Consider the following 23,316-nt stretch of genomic DNA (forward strand, 5'->3'; position numbering starts at 1 on the left):
CCCATAAGAGTCACCTCCGTAAAACCCTGTCATCTCTCTCTTTTCCAAAGGGACAGGAAAGCAAAGGGGGCCTCCTGATCAGCAAAAAACTTCCTACTCTCCAGGGGAGAATGGGTTACTGTTGCTGATCACTAAGCTTCATAAGGAACAAGATCGGCCGCAGGTGGCCAGCCCATCAAACGGGGCAGGCCACCACAGTAATCCGGCAAGAAATGGCCAATGGCCAACACAGCTGTCCCCCCCAACACCCGCAGGTCCTGGCCTGCAACAAGATGCACAGATTCAAAACAAATCAAGGCTCCAATCTGGCACAGCAGGGACAGCGCACCACCTGTTAAAAGTCGTGAAAAAAAGCAGTTCAAGAATGTGTGATGGCGCCCTCCTCACTAGTGTCCCATTGCATCCGAAGGTACGAAACAGATGAGGAAGCTGATACCTTCACACAACTATGGCAGTCCCGCAATCTCTCGCACAACTGTGCACAGCACAGAGAGAATGTCTCCTTATCAGCCCTTGAGGTGCTTAGAAGAGTAGACTCCCCCGCTGTACCCGATCATATATGGTGCATTCCACTGTTACACTAACTCCTAATTGAGTCAGCATATACAGTGTGATGACAGCATCCACAAAGCCACAAGGGTTCTGACTATGACTGTCCCTGGTGGTGGGCAGAGTGCTCCCCATTGTATCCGCGGTACCTGACTTGATCGCAGTCCTTCCCTTCCACCCTTTCCATTGCATAATAGTGAAGAGAAGCCCATAGTAACCAACCGTGCCCATGGTGCTCTGTGGTGGTGCTCTGCAGCATCCAACCACTTCTACTGGTACCAATAGCGCCCTTGGCGCTCACAAGCGAAGGATCACATCTAAGGCACCAATGACACCGCACCTAGGGCTCCAACGGCGCTTGACCACACCATAGGCACTTGGCATGCTCCACATGCAGCACCATTAATGGTCCCTGCAGACGAAGACAGCCGAGATGCACCTATATTATACATGGTGCCCAAAAGGTGGTGTTGATTTGCAAACACTGCAGGCCAAAAATGTTCAAGGGTCAGTGGCACCGATGAAGATCAGTTTCTGAAGGTATCGACAGGCAGTACCAATGACGCTCCTGGTGCCCAAAGGAGGCGGCCCCGTAGCACTGATGCACCACCGGGTGCCCCAGAGCACCAACGTGCCACATCAGCGCTCAAAGGAACCAATGAAGGCCGGCGCCCTCAACAGTTCCTCTTGGCTCAGCTATGCGCCCAAGGGCATTGATGCTGTGGGCTCGATGGCATCCATTCCAGTGCCTATGGCTGATGCTAAACTCAACAACTCGGTGCTTGGCATCACCGATGGTGCTCAAAGCCCCACAGAGCCTCCGATGCTCCATGATCCCAGAATCTTTGGCACTGTAAGGTGGTGTCAGCACCTACGGCACCTGATGGCCTTAGGCCATCGATGGCGCCCCTTATTGCCCCTTCCAGACATCACAAAGAGGGCTTGCTGGCATCCCCAACGCTCGATAGTTCAAGGGCACTGGGCCATGGTGCACTCTGGATATCTCAGCGCTCCAGGGTGCCTTGAGTCGATGACTACCCTGGCACTCGACAGCACTGAAACTGCCCCATGGCACTCAAGGGCTCTCAGGACCCCCACACTCCAGCGGTCAACGGTCTCAAGAGCAACCAGGTGCTCGATGGCGACACCGGTGCCCCCTGGCAGAGATGATGCTTGACATCATCAAGAGCAGCCATAAATACCATCGCTGGCAAACACACGATAGCCTTCATGGCGATCGTTGGCAGCCTGCACCTTGATAGCATCAAGGGCAACTATGGCATCGAGAGTGACCATGGTGCTCGATGGCAGTCCTGGATCCCAACACGGTCCAGACCACAATACTTGAGGTCAGTGCTGCTACTCCGCCACACTGAGGCCCATGGCACGATGAAACTCATGTCAGTGCCATTCCTCCAATTCAATGTCATCTACTGCACACGACAGCGCTCACTGACGCATACGGCAATGAATGACTCCCGACCCTAACCAGAGCAATCAACAGTGTGCATAGCACTCAATGGTCCTTATGGTGTCGAGGGCGTTCACACACTGATAGCATCGAGGATGCCCTGGCATCGATGGTATCAAGGGTAACAATGTAGTCCAGCAGCAAGAGGGGGGCTTTCCAGTCTTTTGCATTGAGTGTCACATGTATGATTTTTTACCCGCCGGTGAGAGATTGTATGTGTGCACTCAGTGCAAAGAGCTTCTGGCTCTCAGGGAACAAGTCCAATCTCTGGAGGCTAGAGTAGCAGACTTGGAGGAGCTGAGGGAGTCAGAGAGGTACACTGACGAGACCTTCAGGGACATAGTAGCCAAGTCCCAAATCCATTCTGGCAGCCCCAGTGCTGCCTTGGATCAGAAAGGTCTCCCAGTAGGAGAACATCACCCTGGTGTAGCAGGAAGTGATCCTGTAGCAAGGACCTGCTCTCCAGGTGATGTATTGTCCTCTAGCACTGAGGACAAATCTCCCAGGGCTACTACCCAGGAGGGAAGGGTTAGGCCGGCCATCATAGTTGGTGATTCAATTATTAGAAATGTAGATAGCAGGGTGGCTGGTGGACGTGAGGACCGCCTGGTAACTTGCCTGCCTGGTGCGAAGGTGGCAGACCTCACGCGTCACCTAGATAGGATTATAGAGAGTGCTGGGGAGGAGCCGGCTGTCGTGGTACATGTGGGCACCAACGACATAGGAAAATGTGGGAGAGAGGTTCTGGAAGCAAAATTTAGAATTTTAGGTAGGAAGCTGAAATCCAGAACCTCCAGGGTGGCATTCTCTGAAATGCTTCCTGTTCCACGTGCAGGTCCCCAGAGGCAGGCAGAGCTCCAGAGTTTCAATGAGTGGATGAGACGATGGTGCAGGGAAGAGGGATTCAGCTTTGTAAGGAACTGGGGAAACTTTTGGGTAAAGGGGAGACTTTTCCGAAAGGATGGGCTCCACCTTAACCAGAGTGGAACCAAGCTGCTGGCAGTAACTTTCAAAAAGGAGATAGAGCAGCTTTTAAACTAGAACAAGGGGGAAAGCCGACAGTCACTCAGCAGTGCATGGTTCGGAGAAATGTATCCTTGAAGGATACTAATGAAACAGGAGAATTAGGGCATCCCAACAGAGAGGTTCCATTAAAAGCAAACATAGTTCTTATGCCTATATGTAAAAAATCACCAAAGCTAATGATTTCTGAATTATCCCAAACAACTGAAAAGCAGGTTGTTAAAACAAGCAAAAACCACACTTTGAAATGTCTGTATGCCAATGCCAGAAGTCTAAGAAGTAAGATGGGAGAGTTAGAGTGTATGGCAGCAAATGATGAGATTGACATAATTGGCATCACAGAGACTTGGTGGAAGGAGGATAACCAATGGGACAGTGCTATATCAGGGTACAAATTATATCGCAATGATAGGGAGAATCAACTTGGTGGGGGTGTGGCACTTTATGTCCGGGAGGGTATAGAGTCCAACAGGATAAAGGTCATACAAGAGAGTAAATACTCAGTAGAATCTATATGGGTAGAAATCCCATGTGTGTTGGGTAAGAGTATAGTGATAGGAGTATACTAACATCCACCTGGACAAAATGGTCAGACAGATGATGAAATGCTAAGAGAAATCAGGGAAGCTAACCAATTTGGCAGTGCAATAATAATGGGAGATTTCAATTACCCCAATATTGACTGGGTAAATGTAAAATCAGGAATTGCTAGAGACATAAAGTTCCTGGATGTAATAAATGATTGCTTCATGGAGCAATTGGTTCAGGAACCAACAAGAGGGGGAGCTATTTTAGATTTAATTCTTAGTGGAATGCAGGATTTGGTGAGAGAGGTAATGGTGGTGCGGCCACTTGGCAACAGTGATCATAACATGATCAAATTTAAACTAATAACTGGAAGGGGGACAATATGTAAATACTCCACAACTGTGTTTCGCACCATATGATTATACTTAAGGTTTGAGGGAATAGTTAGTAGAACTGCATTGTTTAATAGTGCCATCTTGGAAGCCCAGTCTGGATTAAAAGTGGTGGAATGAAGGAAAAAGGACTGCCAGCATGGTTAAATTGTGAAGAATGGTTAAGAGAGGCTATTTTAGCCAAATGATCTTCTTTCAACAATTGGAAAAAGGATCCACCTGAGGAAAATAGAAAAAAGCATAAGCATTGGCAAGTTAGATGTAAAACATTGATAAGGCAGGCTAAAAGAGAATTTGAAAAGAAGCTGCCCCTAGAGGTAAAAATTTCTAATGAAATCTTTTTTAAATATATCAGAAGCAGGAAGCCTGTGAGGGAGTCAGTTGGACCATTAGATGATCAAGTGGTTAAAGGAGCACTTGGGGAAGATAAGGCCATTCCATAAAGGCTTAAATGAATTATTTGCTTCAGTGTTTACTGAGGAGGATGTTGGGGGAGATACCTGTGCTGGAAACTATTTTCAATCATGATGATTCAGAAGAACTGATACAAATCACTCTGAAGCAGAAAGAAGTAATAAGGCAGGCTGACAAATTAAAGAGTAGCAGATCACCCAGACCAACGCTCTGCTTCAACGGAGGCGGGGGAATTAGATTTAAACAACAGCCTACACTGGGTCCTGACTTTTATGTTCTAGGGCACTGATATGCAGACTTTAGAAAAAAAGCACAGGAATGGTTCTATGGCCAAGTTCAAAAGCAAAGGACGTTTAAGCAGCATTGTTTGAATTATCAAGAAGGCTACTCACCCATTAAAAATGTTGCTATCAGTAATTTTGTTATGGGCTTGACAGTTGCTTGGTGTTGATTGTAAATATTAGTATCCTTAACATAAGTTTTGGGGGAAATTGGCACAGAGTAGCAGTTACTATCCTTAACAGAAGCATGGAGTAACCTGCACAGAGCAACATTTACTACCAAAACAAGCTTTCTGGGCAGACTGGATGGATCATTTGGTCTTTTTCTGCCGATGTTACTATGTATACACCCCAGAGTTCTGAAAGAACTAAAAAATGAAATTGCAGATTTGTTTCCTGTAATTTTTAACCTATCATTGGGATCATCTGCTGGCCTGAATAATAAAGGGTGGCCAACATAACCCCAATCTCTAAAAGGGTCTCCATGGGTGATCTGGAAAACTGTAGACTGATGAGTCTGACTTCAGTGCTGGGAAAAATCATGGAAAATATTCTAAACAAAATTATAAAACATATAGAATAATATGGTTTAATGGGTCATAGCCAGCAAGGATTTACATAAGGGAAGTTTTGACTGACCAATCTGCTACATTTTTTTGAAGGAGTTAATAAGCATGGATATTGGTGAGTTGGTGGGTGTAGTTGTATTTGGATTTCCAAAGGGCTTTGACAACATGCCTAATGATTGACTCCTGAAAAAATTAAAAGGTCATGGAATAGGAGGCAGTGTCCTATTGTGGATTACAATCTAGTTAAAAGATAGGAAGCAGAGAGTAGGATTAAATGGTCAGTTTTCTCAGTGGAGAAGGGTAAACAGTGGAGTGCCTTAATGATCTGTACTGGAACCAGGGCTTTTAATATATTTATAAATGATCTGGAAAATAGAACAAAAAGTGACGTGATCAAATGTGCAGAAGATACAAAATTATTCTGAGTTATTAAATCACAAGCAGATTGGGAAAAATTGTGGGAGCATCTTGTGAGACTAGAAGACTGAACATTTAAATAGCAGATGAAATTTAATGTGGACAAGTGCAAAGTAATGCACATGGAGAAAAGTAGTTACAGGATGTTAGGTTCCATATTAGGAGTTAGCACGCAGGAAAAAGATCTAGGCATCATAGTGGACAATACTTTGAAATCCTCGGTTCAGTGTGCAGCAATGGTCAAAAAAGCAAATAGAATGTTAGGAATTATTAGGAAACTTTAAAAAGGGAAACTTTGATACAATGAGGAAAATAGTTAGAAAAAAACTGAAAGGTGCAGCTGCAAAGGTTAAAAGTTTTCAACAGGCATGGACATTGTTTAAAAATACAATCCTAGAGGCGCAGTCCATATGTATCCCACACATTAAGAAAGGTGGAAAGAAGGCAAAACAATTACCGTCATGGTTAAAAGATGAGGTGAAAGAGGCTATTTTAGCCAAAAAAACATCCTTCAAAAATTGGAAGAAGGATCCATCTAAAGAAAATAGGATAAAACATAAGCATTGTCAAGGTAAGTGTAAAACATTGATAAGTCAGGCGAAGAGAAAATTTGAAATGAAGTTGGCCATAGAGGCAAAAACTCATAATAAAAACTTTTTAAAATATATCCAAAGCAAGAAACCTGTGAGGGACTCAGTTGGACCATTAGATGACAGAGGGGTTAAAGGGGCTCTTAGGGAAGATAAGGCCATTGCAGAAAGACTAAATGAATTCTTTGCTTCCGTGTTTACTAATGAGGATGTTGGGGAGATACCAGTTCTGGAAATGGTTTTCAAGGGTGATGAGTCAGACGAACTGAACGAAATCACTGTGAACATGGAAGATGTAGTAGGACAGATTGACAATTAAAGAGTAGCAAATCACCTGGACCGGATGGTATGCATCCTAGGGATCTGAAGGAACTCAAAAATGAAATTTCTGATCTATTAGTTAAAATTTGTAACCTATCATTAAAATCATCCATTGTACCTGAAGACTGGAGGGTGGCCAATGTAACCCCAATATTTAAAAAAGGCACCAGGGGCGATCCGGGTAACTATTGACCAGTGAGCCTGACTTCAGTGCCGGGAAAAATAGTGGAAGCTATTCTCAAGAACAAAATCGTAGAGCATATATGGAACACAGTCAACATGGATTTACCCAAGGGAAGTCTTGCCTAACAAATCTGCTTCATTTTTTTGAAGGGGTTAATAAACATGTGGATAAAGATAAAGCAGAAGATGTAGTGTATTTGGATTTTCAGAAGGCGTTTGACAAAGTCCCTCATGAGAGGCTTCTAAGAAAACTAAAAAGTCATGGGATAGGAGGAGATGTCCTTTCATGGATTACACACTGGTTAAAAGACAGGAAACAGAGTAGAATTAAATGGTCAATTTTCTCAGTGGAAAAGGGTAAACAGTGGAGTGCCTCAGGGATCTGTACTTGGACCTATGCTTTTCAATATATTTATAAATGATCTGGAAAGGAATACGACTAGTGAGGTTATCAAATTTGCGGATGATACAAAATTATTCAGAGTAGTTAAATCACAAGCAGATTGTGATACATTACAGGAGGACCTTGCAAGACTGGAAGATTGGGCATCCAAATGGCAGATTAAATTTAATGTGGACAAGTGCAAGGTGTTGCATATAGGAAAAAATAACCCTTGCTGTAGTTACACGATGTTAGGTTCCATATTAGGAGCTACCACCCAGGAAAAAAAATCTAGGCATTATAGTGGATAATACTTTAAAATCGTCGGCTCAGTGTGCTGCAGCAGTCAAGAAAGCAAACAGAATGTTAGGAATTATTAGGAAGGGAATGGTTAATAAAATGGATGGATCCATGGTGAGACCGCACCTTGAATACTGTGTACAATTCTGGTTACCACATCTCAAAAAAGATAGTTGTGATGGAGAAGGTACAGAGAAGGGCAACAAAAATGATAAAGGGGATGGAACAGCTCCCCTATGAGGAAAGGCTGAAGAGGTTAGGGATGTGCAGCTTGGAGAAGAGATGGCTGAGGGGGGATATGATAGAGGTCTTTAAGATCATGAGAGGTCTTGAACGAGTAGATGTGACTCGGTCATTTACACTTTCGGATAATAGAAGGACTAGGGGGCACTCCATGAAGTTAGCATGGGGCACATTTAAAACTAATCAGAGAAAATTCTTTTTCACTCAATGCACAATAAATCTCTGGAATTTGTTGCCAGAGGATGTGGTTAGTGCAGTTAGTGTAGCTGGGTTCAGAAAAGGTTTGGATAAGTTCTTGGAGGAGAAGTCCATTAACGGCTATTAATCAAGTTTACTTAGGGAATAGCCACTGCTATTAATTGCATCAGTAGCATGGGATCTTCTTAGTGTTTGGGTAATTGCCAGGTTCTTGTGGCCTGGTTTTGGCCTCTGTTGGAAACAGGATGCTGGGCTTGATGGACCCTTGGTCTGACCCAGCATGGCAATTTCTTATGTTCAATGGCAATACTAGCCCCTGAAGCAGTCCTGACATTGACACATCAGATCATCAGTTTGCTGGCACGGGTGTGCATGGGCAACCATTACTGAGCACAGCACCAAAGATACAGCAGCAACACTGCTTGCCCACCCTCTCTCACATGGAGACTGCACTGCCAGCACTGACAAGCAGGAGGGGAGGCTACATCATCCATGACTCCTCCTCCCAAGAATATGGGGAAGATGAGCTCTCCCACCCACCCCACAGGAACGGTGCGATCCTCGGTCCCTTCACTGTTTGCGCTTCCTTCGATGCCTCTCGATCGGTGAAACAACATGGAACTCCTGCCCAGATAGAACTCAGGCGAGTCCCCAGGCTCAATAGCCTACATGGATAATTCTGCTATGCTGCACAGCAGCTAAAGCCAAAAACCTACCATAAAGAAAAGAACAGCTGCAGCTCCAGAAAAAAATCACAACAAAAACAGAAGAGAGAACAAAACTGAATACTGTGACCACACAGATCTGCAGGAAAAAAAAAAAAAAAGCCAGAGGGACTCTGCCTTGGGGACAGGTTGATAACTACATAGTAATATTTAACATAGTAATAATAGTAAAAAAAAAGACCACATGGTCCATCCAGTCTGCCCAGCAAGCTTCCCTAGGTAACAACTGCCACTCCTTGCAAGTTACCCCCATGTTGCTCTTCAGGGTGGTAACTTCTGCTCCGTGCAATTATCCCAAGCTTTATAAAAATACATACAAATTTCTTGCTAGCAATATTTTTTACTGGGTGATGAGCCTTCTTGAAAATTTTGACAGTGCTGCACATGCTCAGTAGGGCATGTTTGAAATTCATGGGATAGGTGGCAATGTCCTTTCGTGGATTACAAACTGGTTAAAAGACAGGAAACAGGGAGTAGGATTAAATGGTCAATTTTCTCAGTGGAAGGGAGTGGGCAGTGGAGTGCCTCAGGGATCTGTATTGGGGACCTGTACCTTTCAATATATTTATAAATGATCTGGAAAGGAATACGACGAGTGAGGTAATCAAATTTAATGTGGATAAGTGCAAGGTGATGCATACAGGGAAAAATAACCCATGCTATAGTCACACAATGTTAGGTTCTATATTAGGAGCTTCCACCCAAGAAAGATCTAGGCGTCCTAGTGGATAACACATTGAAATTGTTGGTTCAGTGTGCTGCAGCAGTCAAAAAAGCAAACAGAATGTTCGGAATTATTAGAAAAGGAATGGTTAATAGAACGGAAAATGTCATAATGCCTTTATATCGCTCCATGGTGAGACTGCACCTTGAATACTGTGTACAATTCTGGTCGCCGCATCTCAAAAAAGATATAATTGCGATGGAGAAGGTACAGAGAAAGGCGACCGAAATGATAAAGAGGATGGAACAGCTCCCCTGTGAGGAAAGACTAAAGAGGTTAGGACTTTTCAGCTTGGTGAAGAGACGGCTGAGGGTGGGATATGATACAGATGTTTAAAATCAAGAGACATCTAGAACGGGTAAATGTGAATCGGTTATTTACTCTTTCGGATAATAGAAGGAGTAGAGGGCACTCCATGAAGTTAGCATGTGGCACATTTAAAACTAATCGGAGAAAGTTCTTTTTTACTCAAAGCACAATTAAACTCTGGAATTTGTTGCCAGAAGATGTGGTTAGTGCAGTTAGTATAGCTGTGTTTAAAAAAGGATTGGATAAGTTCCTGGAGAAGTCCATTACCTGCTATTAATTAAGTTGACTTAGAAAATAGCCACTACTATTACTAGCAACAGTAACATGGGATAGACTTAGTTTTTGGCAACTGGTCAGGTTCCTATGGCCTAGATTGGCCACTGTTGGAGATAGGATGCTGGCCATGATGGGCCCTTGGTCTGACCCAGTATGGCAGGTTCTTATGGAAACTATTTGGTTCTTGGTCTGTGTTCTCATCCAGAGGGCTAATGGGTTCTTGCTCTAGTGATGAATGAGGATTCAGGGGTGAGAGTTCCTCATCTACTGGTGGACTAGGGCGCCAAGGATGGTTATGCTGAGTGTCGAGTAAGGAGAAGAACGATTTAAGTATGTACAATATTTGGGACATGGCTTGTGAGGCCATCCCTCACCACCTGCTGGGTACTTCTCCCTCTGGAGAGTGGAAACTGGCTTAGCATGCGACTGTGTCTTGGAGGCAGATCTCCTGTGCTCCGCAGAAAGCATAGGTAGAGCTGCCTTCAGCGTGCAGGAGTCTGGTCCTCTATAATGTGCAACCAGCGGTAAGCTCCTAGGGGCTACTTTTTCCTCTTAGCAATTGGTTCCTGCAACTGAGATTGTCTCTTCCTATGAGGCAATGATGACAGATCTCTCCAAGAGAACCTCCGATTGAGAAGACCCGACTTCCTCATTATCTGAGAGGTTAACCCCCATGAGCTCCTCAGGCATAAACACTACCTGAGTGTCTGCATAAGGTTTGGAGGAATGAGTTTCCCTCAACAGTAATGGTGGAGACTTGTCTGTCCTTTTCCTCGTGCTATGAGTTGTCTACGTCAATGAGTGCATCAACCGACTGGAGGGTTGAATCGGCTTCGATGACTGCTTCAGTGTTAACTCAAGCTTCGACTGAGCATTATGCGGTCTCAGCGCGTGTAACTGCTTCAGCGAATGCATCGGCTTCATTTCCTTTGATGCTTTCTTCGTGTTACATTACTCTGAACAATTTTGTGTCATCTGCAAATTTGATTATCTCACTCGTCGTATTTCTTTCCAGATCATTTATAAATATATTGAACAGTAAGGGTCCCAATACAGATCCCTGAGGCACTCCACTGTCCACTCCCTTCCACTGAGAAAATTGCCCATTTAAACCTACTCTCTGTTTCCTGTCTTTTAGCCAGTTTGCAATCCACGAAAGGACATCGCCACCTATCCCATGACTTTTTACTTTTCCTAGAAGCCTCTCATGCTGACTGAGGTACCAAAAATGGAACACTCAAGTAGAGAAGACGACACTGGACCACATTACTACACTGTCCCCAGCCCCTTCACCCCGACTGATTTCCCTCAAGCTGAAGAACAGCTATGAAACCCTAGAAGAGGAGAAGAATCAAACTTGCAAACCCCAAAGCTGCAAGCTCTATAACCACTGCACCTAGGAGGAAGATAGTGATGGCAGCTGGTAGCTCGCTACTGAGAGCCTTGAAGGCATCCATCTGCCAACCAGACGTTGTCCTAGATGCCAAAATCAAACATTATGGAGAGATTGCAGAGAATCATCAAACCAAGAGACAGCAAGATGACAAAGAAATGTCCGACATCCTGGGTATTCAGTTAAAACCCTTAAGCAACCAAGACTCCTGCCTATACTCCTTTGGAAAAGGCAGCCAACCTTCCACCAACTAAACCCTCTATTGCCAAGGCAGGGATAGCCATTATTAAAACTGCTGTAGGGCCACATAATGCAGCATCATATAGTGTAGAGCCTACGCTACAATCATCTTCTCCAAAAACTGTCTCCTGGATAAAAACCATAGTAAAAGGGATTTAAAGCAGCCCAAATAGCAGACTATTAAGATTTGCTGTAAAATGCTATACTAATATACTTCATGCAATAATGAAACTTTCACTGTTGCATGTCATTCAGTGTGCATGCTTAAACAAGGTCCATATATGTTCTGGCTAGCCCAAACTGAGGGCCCAAGCTGGGACATCATATATCTAGAAAGGCCTTATACAAGTGGTCCAGGGCATTCAAGTTCAGTACCAGACCTTCCAGCAATAGGTGAACACCCTTATAAGGGTTGCCCCTGGGACTGAGGAACCACATTCCCCTCCCCATGGATTGAACATGATGTGTCAGATGCCCTAGCCTGAAACGTTGGACAGAATACGGGATGAGCAGCAGAGATTTATTCACCAATGAAAAAGTTGGTTCAGTCTATACCCATAGACCTATCTCTCAAGATGCCCTTAAGATTGGGTTTATGGTAAACCTCTGATTCAAGGCAGCTCTAGCATGGGTACCACGCCTGCTGATTCACAATGACTTTTTCCTATGTCAAGTGGATTCCTTTCAATCTGCCCTGTCCCTGGCATTTGGCGAACAAGATCAGGTGCAGAAGACAGAAAGCCAGATGCTGAGACTCCAGCAGTGATGAAGATTTGTCTCTGAACATGCCACTGAGTTGCAGCACCTTGCTTCAGACAAAGTCTGGAAGGACACCCTTCGAACATATTTTGTTGGGATTCACCCCACACATTAAGAATAAATTAGACTAAATAGATCCTCCAGCCAGTTCAGCACTTCTGCTCATCCTGAACACTCAGATCAAGACAAAGTTGGCGGAACGTCATCTAGAGCAGTGGTTCTCAACCGGTGTGTCGCCACACTTCCCAGTCCCCCGCTGACCCAGCTGCTCCCCGTTCCTCCTCCGCCCGGGCTTAAAATGCTGTCAGCCCGGGCGGAACGCAGCAGAATAGCTGAGTTGGTGGCACCGGCATGGTCTCTTCTTCCCTGCGGCCCGGAAGCAGAAGTGGTGAGCAGCAGGTGCATGCGCAGGAAGAAGAGACCACGCTAGTGTGGTCAGAATCGGCCCGAAAAACAGAAGAGAGGCGCGGCCTGAGGAATGAGCAGCGCGGCTCGCAGAAAAATGAAGAACGTCAATCCCCGCAGCCGATGGGACTCCTTGCTCCGCGAGGGCTGAAAACGAAGGTTAGGGTTGGGAGGAGGCTGCTGCTGCCGCTAGTTCCGGGGGGAAGAGAGTGAATGAGCAAGCAAGTATATGTGTTTGAGATCCTGTGTGTGTGTGTGTGAGATAGCATGTATGTGTGTGATTGAGAGCCTGTATATGTGAAAGAGAGTATGTCTGTGATTGAGAGCCTGCCTGTGAGAGAGAGTGCATGAATGTAAGTTTACGATTGGGAACCTGTATGTGTAAGTTTGTGATTGAAAACCTGTTTGTGTGAAAGAGTATGTGTGTATGATTGAGATCCTTTGTGTGTGAGAGAGATCATGTGTATGTATGATTGAGAGCCTGTGTGTAAATGAGAGAAAGAGAGCATGTGTGTCTGTGTGTGATTGCGAGCTGGTTTAGGTTAGGGATCATGTGAGTATGTGATTGAGACCCTGTGTGTAAATGAGAGAAAGAGAGAGCATGTGTGTCTGTGTGTGATTGAGAGCTGGTTTAGGTGAGGGAGCATGTGAGTATGTGATTGAGAGCCTGTGTGTATAAGTAAGAGAGAGAGCATGTTTGTCTGTGTGTGACTGAGAACTGGTTTAGCTGAGGGAGCATGTGAGTATGTGATTGAGAGCCTGTGTGTAAATGAGAGAAAGAGAGCATGTGAATGAGAGTCTGTGTGTGAGAGAAAGACAGCATGTATGTGTGTGTGTAAGCGTGAAAAGATAGACAGCATTTGTGTAAATGTGTAACTAAGAGCCTACATAAGTGAGAGAAAAAGCATGTGTATATGTGAGTGACTGAGAGCATGTGTGTATAGGTGTGTCATTGACAGCCAGTGTGAGAGAGAGCTCCTGGTATGTAACTGAGAGAGGAGAAAGTTCCAAGCAAACCACCCCCTCCTGCTAATTCAGAACAATCTCAGGACACCTGGATATCAAACGTTCCCAGGTATGCAGAGCAAACAATTTTTTGTATCCTTATTATTTTTCATTACTGGGTCTTTGTGTCTGCTATTTTGAAATATTTTATTGGTATCTGGAAATTTTTTATGAGTTTTTAATTATTGGATATTCCACTCATCAGCTGTTTTGAAATAATCTGTTCTTTTTGTTAGTATGGTTTTACTGCTACTGATTTTATATTTCTTGATTTGTTTTATAAGGATGGGTGATGTTTCTCTTTTTCTTTTGTTGCACTGCATACAGAGACTCTGGCTTGTTGCAGTTTCCAGCTCAGTTTTTGTCTGCATGCTTCTAGTTATGCATTTTGGTCTCTTTATTCTTTGTTAGGTGAGGGACAGCACGTGATTCAGGTGAGGTTTTCTGCTGGCGTGTAGTTTCTGTTAGGGCTCTATAGCAGCCTGACTTGGTCCATTTTCCTAATAGGAGATGTATTGGTGTCTTAAGGCCTGGTGTAATATTTTCAGTCTTGCCTTTTCTTAGGTAAGGTGGTTACTGTTTAAGTGCTGGAAATTGGTGCTGTTTTGGTGAGGGATGTTTACTATTTATGCAATTTCTGTTCAGACAGAATACGTATCTTTTCCTTGTCATTTTTAACAATAAAATAATTACCGGACCTTTACTTTTTATTTCTGCCGTGAATTGTAATGACCAGTGTGTCACACATGTGAGCGTGGCCTGTCAGGTGTGTCACGATGGGAAAAAGGTTGAGAACCACTGATCTAGAGAAAGGGTCAAAATTGCCTAGACCCAGGAGTCAATGTGTGCCTGTTCAGCTGTTCCTCCCACCCCCGTGCGAAGCTCCTATGACAGTCAAGTGTGTCATGCGCTGACAAGCTTGTACTTATATTGTGGCCTCCCAGGCCATTTCCAGGGAGTTGTCACAACTGGTAATGGATTGAGGACCACTCCCAAAACAGAAACAAGAGCCCTTGGCCCCAAAAGAGGGAGAGGTTCAGTCAAGGTACAACTACCCTTCAACACTGTATGCTGCCCAAGGACTTCAATCCACCCACTTAAGTATGGTTCAGTTTTCCTGGGGAGACAAGGAGTTGCCCACCACAGCTACGATTGATTCTGGTGCCTCAGTTTGCTTTATGGAACTTGACTTTGCTCAACAGCACCAGATCCCGTCCCACCTACCTGTAAGAAGAGGGGAAAGACTGTAGTCAAGACCACTAACAGCTTCCCCCGGCATCAGGCCCAGTATTTCTGAGACTGGTGTCAGTCTTGATAATGAACTATAACCATCAAGAGCTTATCCAAATTGAACTTATTCAGGCTTCACATTTTATTATTTTTTGGCTACCCTAGTTGGAAAGGCAGGAATCCCATGTTTTATGGAGGACCCGACAACTCATTTCTTCATCAGGATACTGCCTGCAAAACTGCATGCCTGATACCAGGCTCCGAGAGGCAGTCCTTTAAGGAACCAAGAGTGCACCAACTATAGCTGACAAGAAGCGAGGCCTCTTGCCTCAAAAGTAGCAACGATATCAGGATGTATTTGATAAGGTGGCTGCACGCCTTACCCTTGACCTGGCCCAATCAAGCTCGTGCCCAGACAGGATTGCATCTTGGCGAATCTATTCCTTATTGAGCCAAACTCAAACCCTGTGGGAGTATCCAAGAGACAACTTAAGAAAGGGGTTTATTAGGCCTTCAACTTCGGCAGTGAGAGCTCCTATTTTTTTTTGTGCCAAAAAAGGGTCTCTTCACCCATGTTTTGATTAGATTACCAGGCAGTGAATGTCATGACAATTCAAAGTCATTATTCACACCCTCTTATCAAAGAGTTCCTGGAATGCCTTCAGTCGGTCTGGATTTTCATTAAATTATCTTTGGGGGGGGGGGGGGGGACTTACAACTTTATTTGAATTCATGAGAGTGACCAATGGAAAAGAGCCTTTCACTCCTATTAAGGTTCCTTCAAGTACTTGGTAATAACCCCTTTGGACTTCATAATGCACCCGCCACTTTTAAAAATCTAGTAATGAGGCGGGTGTATAGTAATATCCTAAGTTTCTCAGATGACCTTGCCCAGCACAACCAGGAAATTCAACAGATACTGGATTGCCTGAAGGAACACAGGATATATGCTACACTCGAAAAATATGAATCCTGACCCTAAACTCCAATTTATATTAGAGGCCAATGTGTCCAGAGAGGCCAATGGTGCAATCATTTCCCAAAGAAAGAGGGTCAGGTATCTGCACCAGCACATTTTCTTCTCCAAAAGTTAAATGCCACTGAAAGGATTTATCAAATCTATAAGTAATTTGCAACGTAAAAAGTAGAACGCCCATGCCAAAAGCATGTATCCATTTATCATTCAACAACAGATTTATCCAGGTAGCCTTCAAGGTTCAACTCCCCGATAACCTGTGTACCTATCTGAAGTTTCACGTCACCCTCCTGAAACCTTACAAGCCAAATACTTTTCCAGAACATCAATGCCCTCCTCTAAAGCCGGTTCCAGTTCAGGGCCATCAAGAGTTTTCCATTAAATCTTGGATGCAAAGTAAATGCAGGGCCATTTGCGTTACTTAATAAATTGGTAAAGCTATGACCCAGAGGGTCACAGCTGAAAAACAAGCAGGAAAAGTCCACATGGACAAACTCCTAGCCAGCTTCTATAAACAACATCCAAAAAAAAAAAAACAGATCCCAAGCCCCAAGAGGGGGCCACTGGGGGTTGGGGAATGGGGAATGGGGAATATTTTATCAAGAATGGTGAGTCTCAAACCAGCAGTCTCTGGAGCTCTGGGCACGAACTTTCATGTTTAGCCACAAATCTGGCTGATTCTCAGAACAGCTTAGTGCAGTTATCTAGCCAACCTACTGGAGACTGCCCTTGGAAGCTCCCGAATGGACAAACACTAGAGGCATCCCCAGATTGCGGGCTGGATATAAGGGGCCCAATAGTCTCTTGAGATCTTCTCCTGTGGAACTGCTCGACTGGCCCAGATTCCTGATCTATGTAGGATTTCCAGGCTCATCAAGGCTTTGGCCCACCCTGGCCCTTTAAGTAGTCCCTTGAGCAATCAAGTTCTAGCTGCCGCCTGCACCCTTGGGTTCAACGGATGAAGACCCCCCCCCCCCCCCCCCCGGCATAGGCACCCAGAAAACTTGGTACACTGGATTTTTCCAGACCTCTTGCCTCTTTCTCCATCCCATCCCATAACTTTTAAATCACTCATCCAGTTTAAATTTCTACTGCAAATATTAGAGCAACTAATGACCCCTGCCTCACACTTACAATGGGTACTCAATAGCCCAATTAGAATCCCTCTTTCCTTTCTTCTGGAAAACAGGTCATCTTCAATGTTAAATGATGTACCTTTTACACAAAAATTCACAAACAATATCATAACCATGTGCAAATTTCTGAATCAAAGAAAAGAACATGCATCATGGAATGTTTATCTTGTTACTATTATTACAACTGGTGGTATGGAAAATGCATTTAGACAGAGTTAATCTTACCTGAAGAGACAGAGAGGTATCTGTCTTTGGCAGGTCCTGCTGGTCAATACTGGAACTGTTCTGTAAGGGCTCCTGGGTTGCGACAGAACTAGAATATGTGGACTGCAAGGGATGTTGGGGGACTGACTGAGGCTGAGCTGGCAGAGACTCGTCACAAGAGGAGGATGCTGGTTGGGACTGCGTAGATTGAGACTTGCCTTGGGAACAGGAAGATGCTGTCTGGGACTGGGTTGTCTGAGACTTGCCTTGGGAATTGGAAGATGCTGCCTGAGACTGGATTGTCTGCGACTTTCCCTGGGAATAGGAAGATGCAGACTGGGACTGGGTTGACTGAGCCTTGGCTTGGGAATATGAAGATACTGGTTGGGGCTGAGACTTTTCTTGGGAATAGGAAGAGGCAGGTTGGGACTGGGTTGACTGAACCTTGGCTTGGGAATACGAAGATGCCGGTTGGGAATGCAGCGGCTGAGACTTTCCTTGGGAATAAGAAGTTGCTGGCTGGGTCTGGGAAGTTTGAGCCTTTCCTTGGGAATAGGAAGATGCTGGTTGGGGCTGGGAAGTTTGAGTCTTGGCTTGAGAATAGGAAGATACTGGTTGGGACTGGGTTGGCTGAGTCTTTGCTTGAGAATAGGAAGATGTTGGTTGGGACTGGGTTGGCTGAGCCTTTGCTTGAGAATAGGAAGATGTTGGTTGGGACTGGGTTGGCTGAGCCTTGGTTTGGGAATATGAAGATGCCGGTTGGGACTGGGTTGGCTGAGCCTTGGTTTGGGAATATGAAGATGCCGGTTGGGACTGGGTTGGCTGAGCCTTGGTTTGGGAATATGAAGATGCCGGTTGGGACTGGGTTGGCTGAGCCTTGGTTTGGGAATATGAAGATGCCGGTTGGGACTGGGTTGGCTGAGCCTTGGTTTGGGAATATGAAGATGCCGGTTGGGACTGGGTTGGCTGAGCCTTGGCTTGAGCAAATGAAGATGCCGGTTGGGACTGGGTTGGCTGAACCTTGGCTTGGGAATATGAAGATGCCGGTTGAGACTGGGTTGGCTGAACCTTGGCTTGGGAATATGAAGATGCCGGTTGAGACTGGGTTGGCTGAACCTTGGTTTGGGAATATGACGATGCCGGTTGAGTCTGGGTTGGCTGAACCTTGGCTTGGGAATATGACGATGCCGGTTGAGACTGGGTTGGCTGAACCTTGGCTTGGGAATATGAAGATGCCGGTTGAGACTGGGTTGGCTGAACTTTGGCTTGGGAATATGAAGATGCCGGTTGAGACTGGGTTGGCTGAACCTTGGCTTGGGAATATGAAGATGCCGGTTGAGACTGGGTTGGCTGAACCTTGGCTTGGGAATATGAAGATGCCGGTTGAGACTGGGTTGGCTGAACCTTGGCTTGGGAATATGAAGATGCCGGTTGAGACTGGGTTGGCTGAACCTTGGCTTGGGAATATGAAGATGCCGGTTGAGACTGGGTTGGCTGAACCTTGGCTTGGGAATATGAAGATGTCGGTTGAGTCTGGGTTGGCTGAACCTTGGCTTGGGAATATGAAGATGCCGGTTGAGACTGGGTTGGTTGAACCTTGGCTTGGGAATATGAAGATGCCGGTTGAGACTGAGTTGACTGAACCTTGGCTTGGGAATATGAAGATGCCGGTTGAGACTGAGTTGACTGAACCTTGGCTTGGGAATATGAAGATGCCGGTTGAGACTGGATTGGCTGAGTCTTGACTTGGGAATAGGAAGATGCCAATTGGGATTGGGCTGACTGAACCTTGGCTTGCGAATATGAAGCTGCTGGTTGGGACTGGGCTGACTGAGCCTTAGCTTGAGAATATGAAGATGCTGATTGGGATTGGGTTGGTTGAGCCTTGATTTGGGAATATGAAGATGCCGGTTGGGATTGGGTTGGCTGAGCCTTGGTTTGGGAATATGAAGAAGCCGGTTGGGCTTGGGTTGACTGAGGCTTGGATTGGGAATCTGAAGAAGCCGGTTGGACTTGGGTTGACTGAGGCTTGGCTTCTGAATATGAAGATGCTGGTTGTGCCTGGGTTGACTGAGACTTGGCTTGTGAAAAGGAAGATACTGGTTGGGACTGGGATGACTGAGACTTGGCTTGTGAAAAGAAAGATGTCTGTTGGGACTGGGTTGACTGACCCTTGGCTTCTGAATATGAAGATGTCGGTTGGGACTTGGTTGATTGAGATTTGGCTTGTGAAAAGAAAGATGCCACTTGGGACTGGGTTGTCTGAGACTTGCCTTGGGAATAAGAAGATGTCAGTTGGGATTGGGATGGCTGAGATTTGCTTTGGGAATAGGAAGATGTTGGTTGGGACTGGGATGTCTGAGCCTTGCCTTGAGAATAGGAAGACACCGGTTGGGACTGGGTTGGCTGAGTCTTGCCTTGGGAATAGGAAGATGCCTGCTGGGACTGAGTTGGCTGAGCCTTGCCTTGGGAATAGGAAGATGCCTGCTGGGACTGGACTGGCTGAGCCTTGCCTTGGGAATAGGAAGATGCCTGCTGGGACTGGACTGGCTGAACCTTGCCTTGAGAATAGGAAGATACCGACTGGGACTGGGTGGGTTGAGCGTTGCCTTGGGAATAGGAAGATACCGGTTGAGATTGGGTGAGCTGAGCATTGCCTTGAGCATAGGAAGATACCGGTTGGGACTGGGTTGGCTGAGTCTTGCCTTGGGAATAAGATGATGATTGGGATGGCTGAGTATTACCTTGCAAGTATGAAGAAGCTGAATGGGACTGAGTTGGCTGAGACTGGCTATAGGTGTAGGTCAGAGACTGCGATGGGCCTTGGGAGTAGGACGGCGGTGGATGGCCGGGGCCTTGGGAGTAGGACGGCGGTGGCTGGCCAAGGCCTTGGGAGTAGGACGGCGGTGGCTGGCCAAGGCCTTGGGAGTAGGACGGTGGTGGCTGGCCGGGGCCTTGAGAGTACGACGGTGGTGGCTGGCCAGGGCCTTGAGAGTACGACGGCGGTGGCTGGCCGGGGCCTTGAGAGTATGATGACTGTGCTTGGCTAGGGCCTTGGGAGTAGGATAGGCCTTGGGAATATGATGGTGGCTGGGAGAGGCCATGGGTGTAGAATGGTGGTGGCTGGGAAGGGCCTTGGGATTTGTTCTGGAGGTATGATGGTGCTGTCTGTGACTGGGGAAAACCCAAAATGGACTGCTCAGTGCCACCAATAGAGCCCTTTTGAGAAGAAGGCATTGGGGATTGAGATCTCTCCTGAGAGGGTGATGTTGACTCTTCTGGATCAGATTGGGCCATTGGGGATAGAGAATAGTCCGACTGATTACCATCTGGAGCCTGAGAACAATCTGACTGGGGCCGAATCAGTGGGAACCCAGAGGCCTGGGAGTGCTCAATCTGTCCTGGCAGGGGCGGTTTGTGGCTATATGCAGATCGTCCTGGCAAAGGGGGGTTGTCTCCATAGGCAGACTGCTCTGGCAAGGGAGGTTTGTGGCCATGGGCAGGCCTCTCTGGCATCGGTTTGCGGCTGGGGACAGGACGCTCCGTCAGCAGCGGTTTGTGGTCATGGTCGGATTGTTCCGGCAGCGGGGGTTTGTAGCCTTGGGCAGGTGGCTCCGGCAGCGGCGGTTTAGGGCCATAGGAAGGCGCCTCCGGCAGCGGCGGTTTAAGACCATAGGAAGGCGCCTCCGGCAGCGGCGGTTTAGGACCATAGGAAGGCGGCTCCGGCAGCGGCGGTTTAGGGCCATAGGAAGGCGGCTCCGGCAGAGGCGGTTTAGGGCCATAGGAAGGCGGCTCCGGCAGCGGCGGTTTAGGGCCATAGGAAGGTGGCTCCGGCAGCGGCGGTTTAGGGCCATAGGAAGCCGTCTCCGGCAGCGGCGGTTTAGGGCCATAGGAAGGCGCCTCTGGCAGCGGCGGTTTGTGGCCATAAGGCAGCGGCTCCGGCAGCGGCGGTTTAAAGCCATGGGCAGGTGGCTCCGGCAGCGGCGGTTTGTGGCCATAGGAAGGCTGCTCCGGCAAAGGTGGATTGTGGCCATGAATCGGCTGTTCCGGCAAGGGAGGGTTGTGGTCATGTGCGGGCTGCTCCGGCAAGGGGGGGTTGTGGTCATAGGCGGGCTGCTCCGGCAAGGGGGGGTTGTGGTCGTAAGCAGGCTGTTCTGGCAAAGGTGGTTTGTGGCCGTAGGCCGGCTGCTCCGGCAGAGGGGGGTTGGGGCCGTAGGTAGACTGCTCCGGCACAGGCGGGTTGGGGCCGTAGGCCAGCTGCTCCGGCACAGGCGGGTTGTAGCCATAGGTCGGCTGCTCCGGCACAGGGGGGTTGTAGCCATAGGCCGGCTGCTCCACCATGGGAGGGGGGTGGCCATAGGCCGGCTGCTCCGCCATGGGAGGGGGGTGGCCATAGGCCGGCTGCTCGGGCATGGGAGGGGGGTGGCCATAGGCCGGCTGCTCGGGCATGGGAGGGGGGTGGCCATAGGCCGGCTGTTCCGGCATGGGAGGGGGGTGGCCATAGGCCGGCTGCTCCGGCATGGGAGGGGGGTGGCCATAGGCCGGCTGCTCCGGCATGGGAGGGGGGTGGCCATAGGCCGGCTGCTCCGGCATGGGAGGGGGCTGGCTATAGTCCGGCTGCTCCGGCATGGGAGGGGGCTGGCTATAGTCCGGCTGTTCCGGCATGGGAGGGGGCTGGCTATAGTCCGGCTGTTCCGGCATGGGAGGGGGCTGGCTGTAGTCCGGCTGTTCCGGCATGGGAGGGGGCTGGCTGTAGTCCGGCTGTTCCAGCATGGGAGGGGGCTGGCTGTAGTCCGGCTGCTCCGGCATGGGAGGGGGGTGACCATAGACGGGCTGCTCCGGCATGGGAGGGGGGTGACCATAGGCCGGCTGCTCTGGCATGGGAGGGGGGTGACCATAGGCCGGCTGTTCTAGCAGAGGAGGTTTCTGGCTATAGGGAGACTGCTCCTGGAAGGGGGGGGTGTAGCCATAGGGAGATTGCTGGTACGAGTAACCTGACGTGTGCTGGTACTGTTGGTAGCTGCGGCCAGGGGGCCAGTCCCCATAACCACCAGTCGGGGGAGGAGGCGGCGGGGGGGGGAGGAGGCGGTGGTGGCGGCGGCGGTGGCGGTAGAGTGGATCCTGGCAGCAGCACAGTCTGCATCTGTTTCTGGTGCATCTGCTGGAGCTGCTGGAGCTGCGCCAGGTGCTGGTCGCGGAAGCTCTGGAAGGCGGAGGTGCCGGAATAGCTGCCGGCAGCAGCAGCAGGCTGCGTCGGGGCCTGGTAATGGCCGCCGGCCCCGCCGCCATACCTGCCCCAGGAAGGGTACATGGCGGAGGGTAGGACGGGAAGGCCGCAGTTTGGTCCGGGTCAGGTAAGCGAGCTCGCGGGTTCCGTTGAATCGAGGCAAACCGAGCGGAGTTTCCAGGGATCGCGCGCGGCCTCTCCCCGGCTCTTTCAGGCGCCTTCCAAGCTCCTCCACACCGTAACGTGCACGGCGGCGTCTCTGCGTCACGAGCACGTAGCGTGCGAACTGCGGAAAAGGGGAGCTTGTGCGCCTGCGCCCTTCCCCAGTGATGCGCGAACCAGAGGAGAGGAGGGAGGGGACGGGGTGGTGTTGCCATGGCGATAGTAGCGCAGAGGATGTCACGTGGGCTCTCGCGGCCTGGTTGTATTTTTACCTTCGTACAGGAAAAGAGAAGAAAATGAGCGCCATGTGGCGAGCAGAAAGCAGGCGGCGCCACTGATTACATTCACGGCAGCCTAGCGGGACACTGCTTACCATTGCTGTACTGCCACCCGCAGTTCACAGCACTGTACAAACACACAGGCCGCTACAGGGCGGTGCATAAACACCGGTTTGGACGCGCGTTTTCCATGTTTATTTATTTATTTATTTATTTGGAGATTTTTATATACCGCGGTACGTATAGATATACATCACCTCGGTTTACAGATAACAATACTATTACCCCTTATACTGGGGCCAAATCAATACGGTGCACTGAGGCGAGTGCACTGTTAACCTGCAGTCGGGCGCGGGTACAATAGGCACTAACCCATCCCCTAATGTAATAAGGGGATTAGTGCATA

General features: G+C 47.8%; 2 protein-coding genes across 4 annotated transcripts in view; both read right to left on the reverse strand.

Moving 5' to 3' along the window:
* Nucleotides 1-17,387, reverse strand: part of YLPM1 (YLP motif containing 1) — a 443,744-nt gene extending 426,357 nt beyond the window's left edge. For all 3 annotated transcript variants that reach the window (XR_003856278.1, XM_029598421.1, XM_029598422.1), the window contains exon 1: nucleotides 17,265-17,387. The gene's annotated coding sequence lies outside the window, so the exon portion shown is untranslated. The remainder of the gene's footprint in view (nucleotides 1-17,264) is intronic.
* On the reverse strand, nucleotides 132-22,532 carry LOC115089349 (extensin-like). The gene is made up of 2 exons (XM_029597437.1): nucleotides 19,988-22,532; nucleotides 132-262 (listed from the first exon to the last, which is right to left on the reverse strand). The coding sequence occupies exons 1-2, from the start codon at nucleotides 22,530-22,532 to the stop codon at nucleotides 132-134; spliced, it is 2,676 nt and encodes an 891-aa protein (XP_029453297.1).
* Between the last annotated feature and the right edge of the window lie 784 nt (nucleotides 22,533-23,316).

Source organism: Rhinatrema bivittatum, chromosome 4 (assembly GCF_901001135.1).
Source record: "Rhinatrema bivittatum chromosome 4, aRhiBiv1.1, whole genome shotgun sequence".
NCBI classification, from domain to species: Eukaryota; Metazoa; Chordata; class Amphibia; order Gymnophiona; family Rhinatrematidae; genus Rhinatrema; species Rhinatrema bivittatum.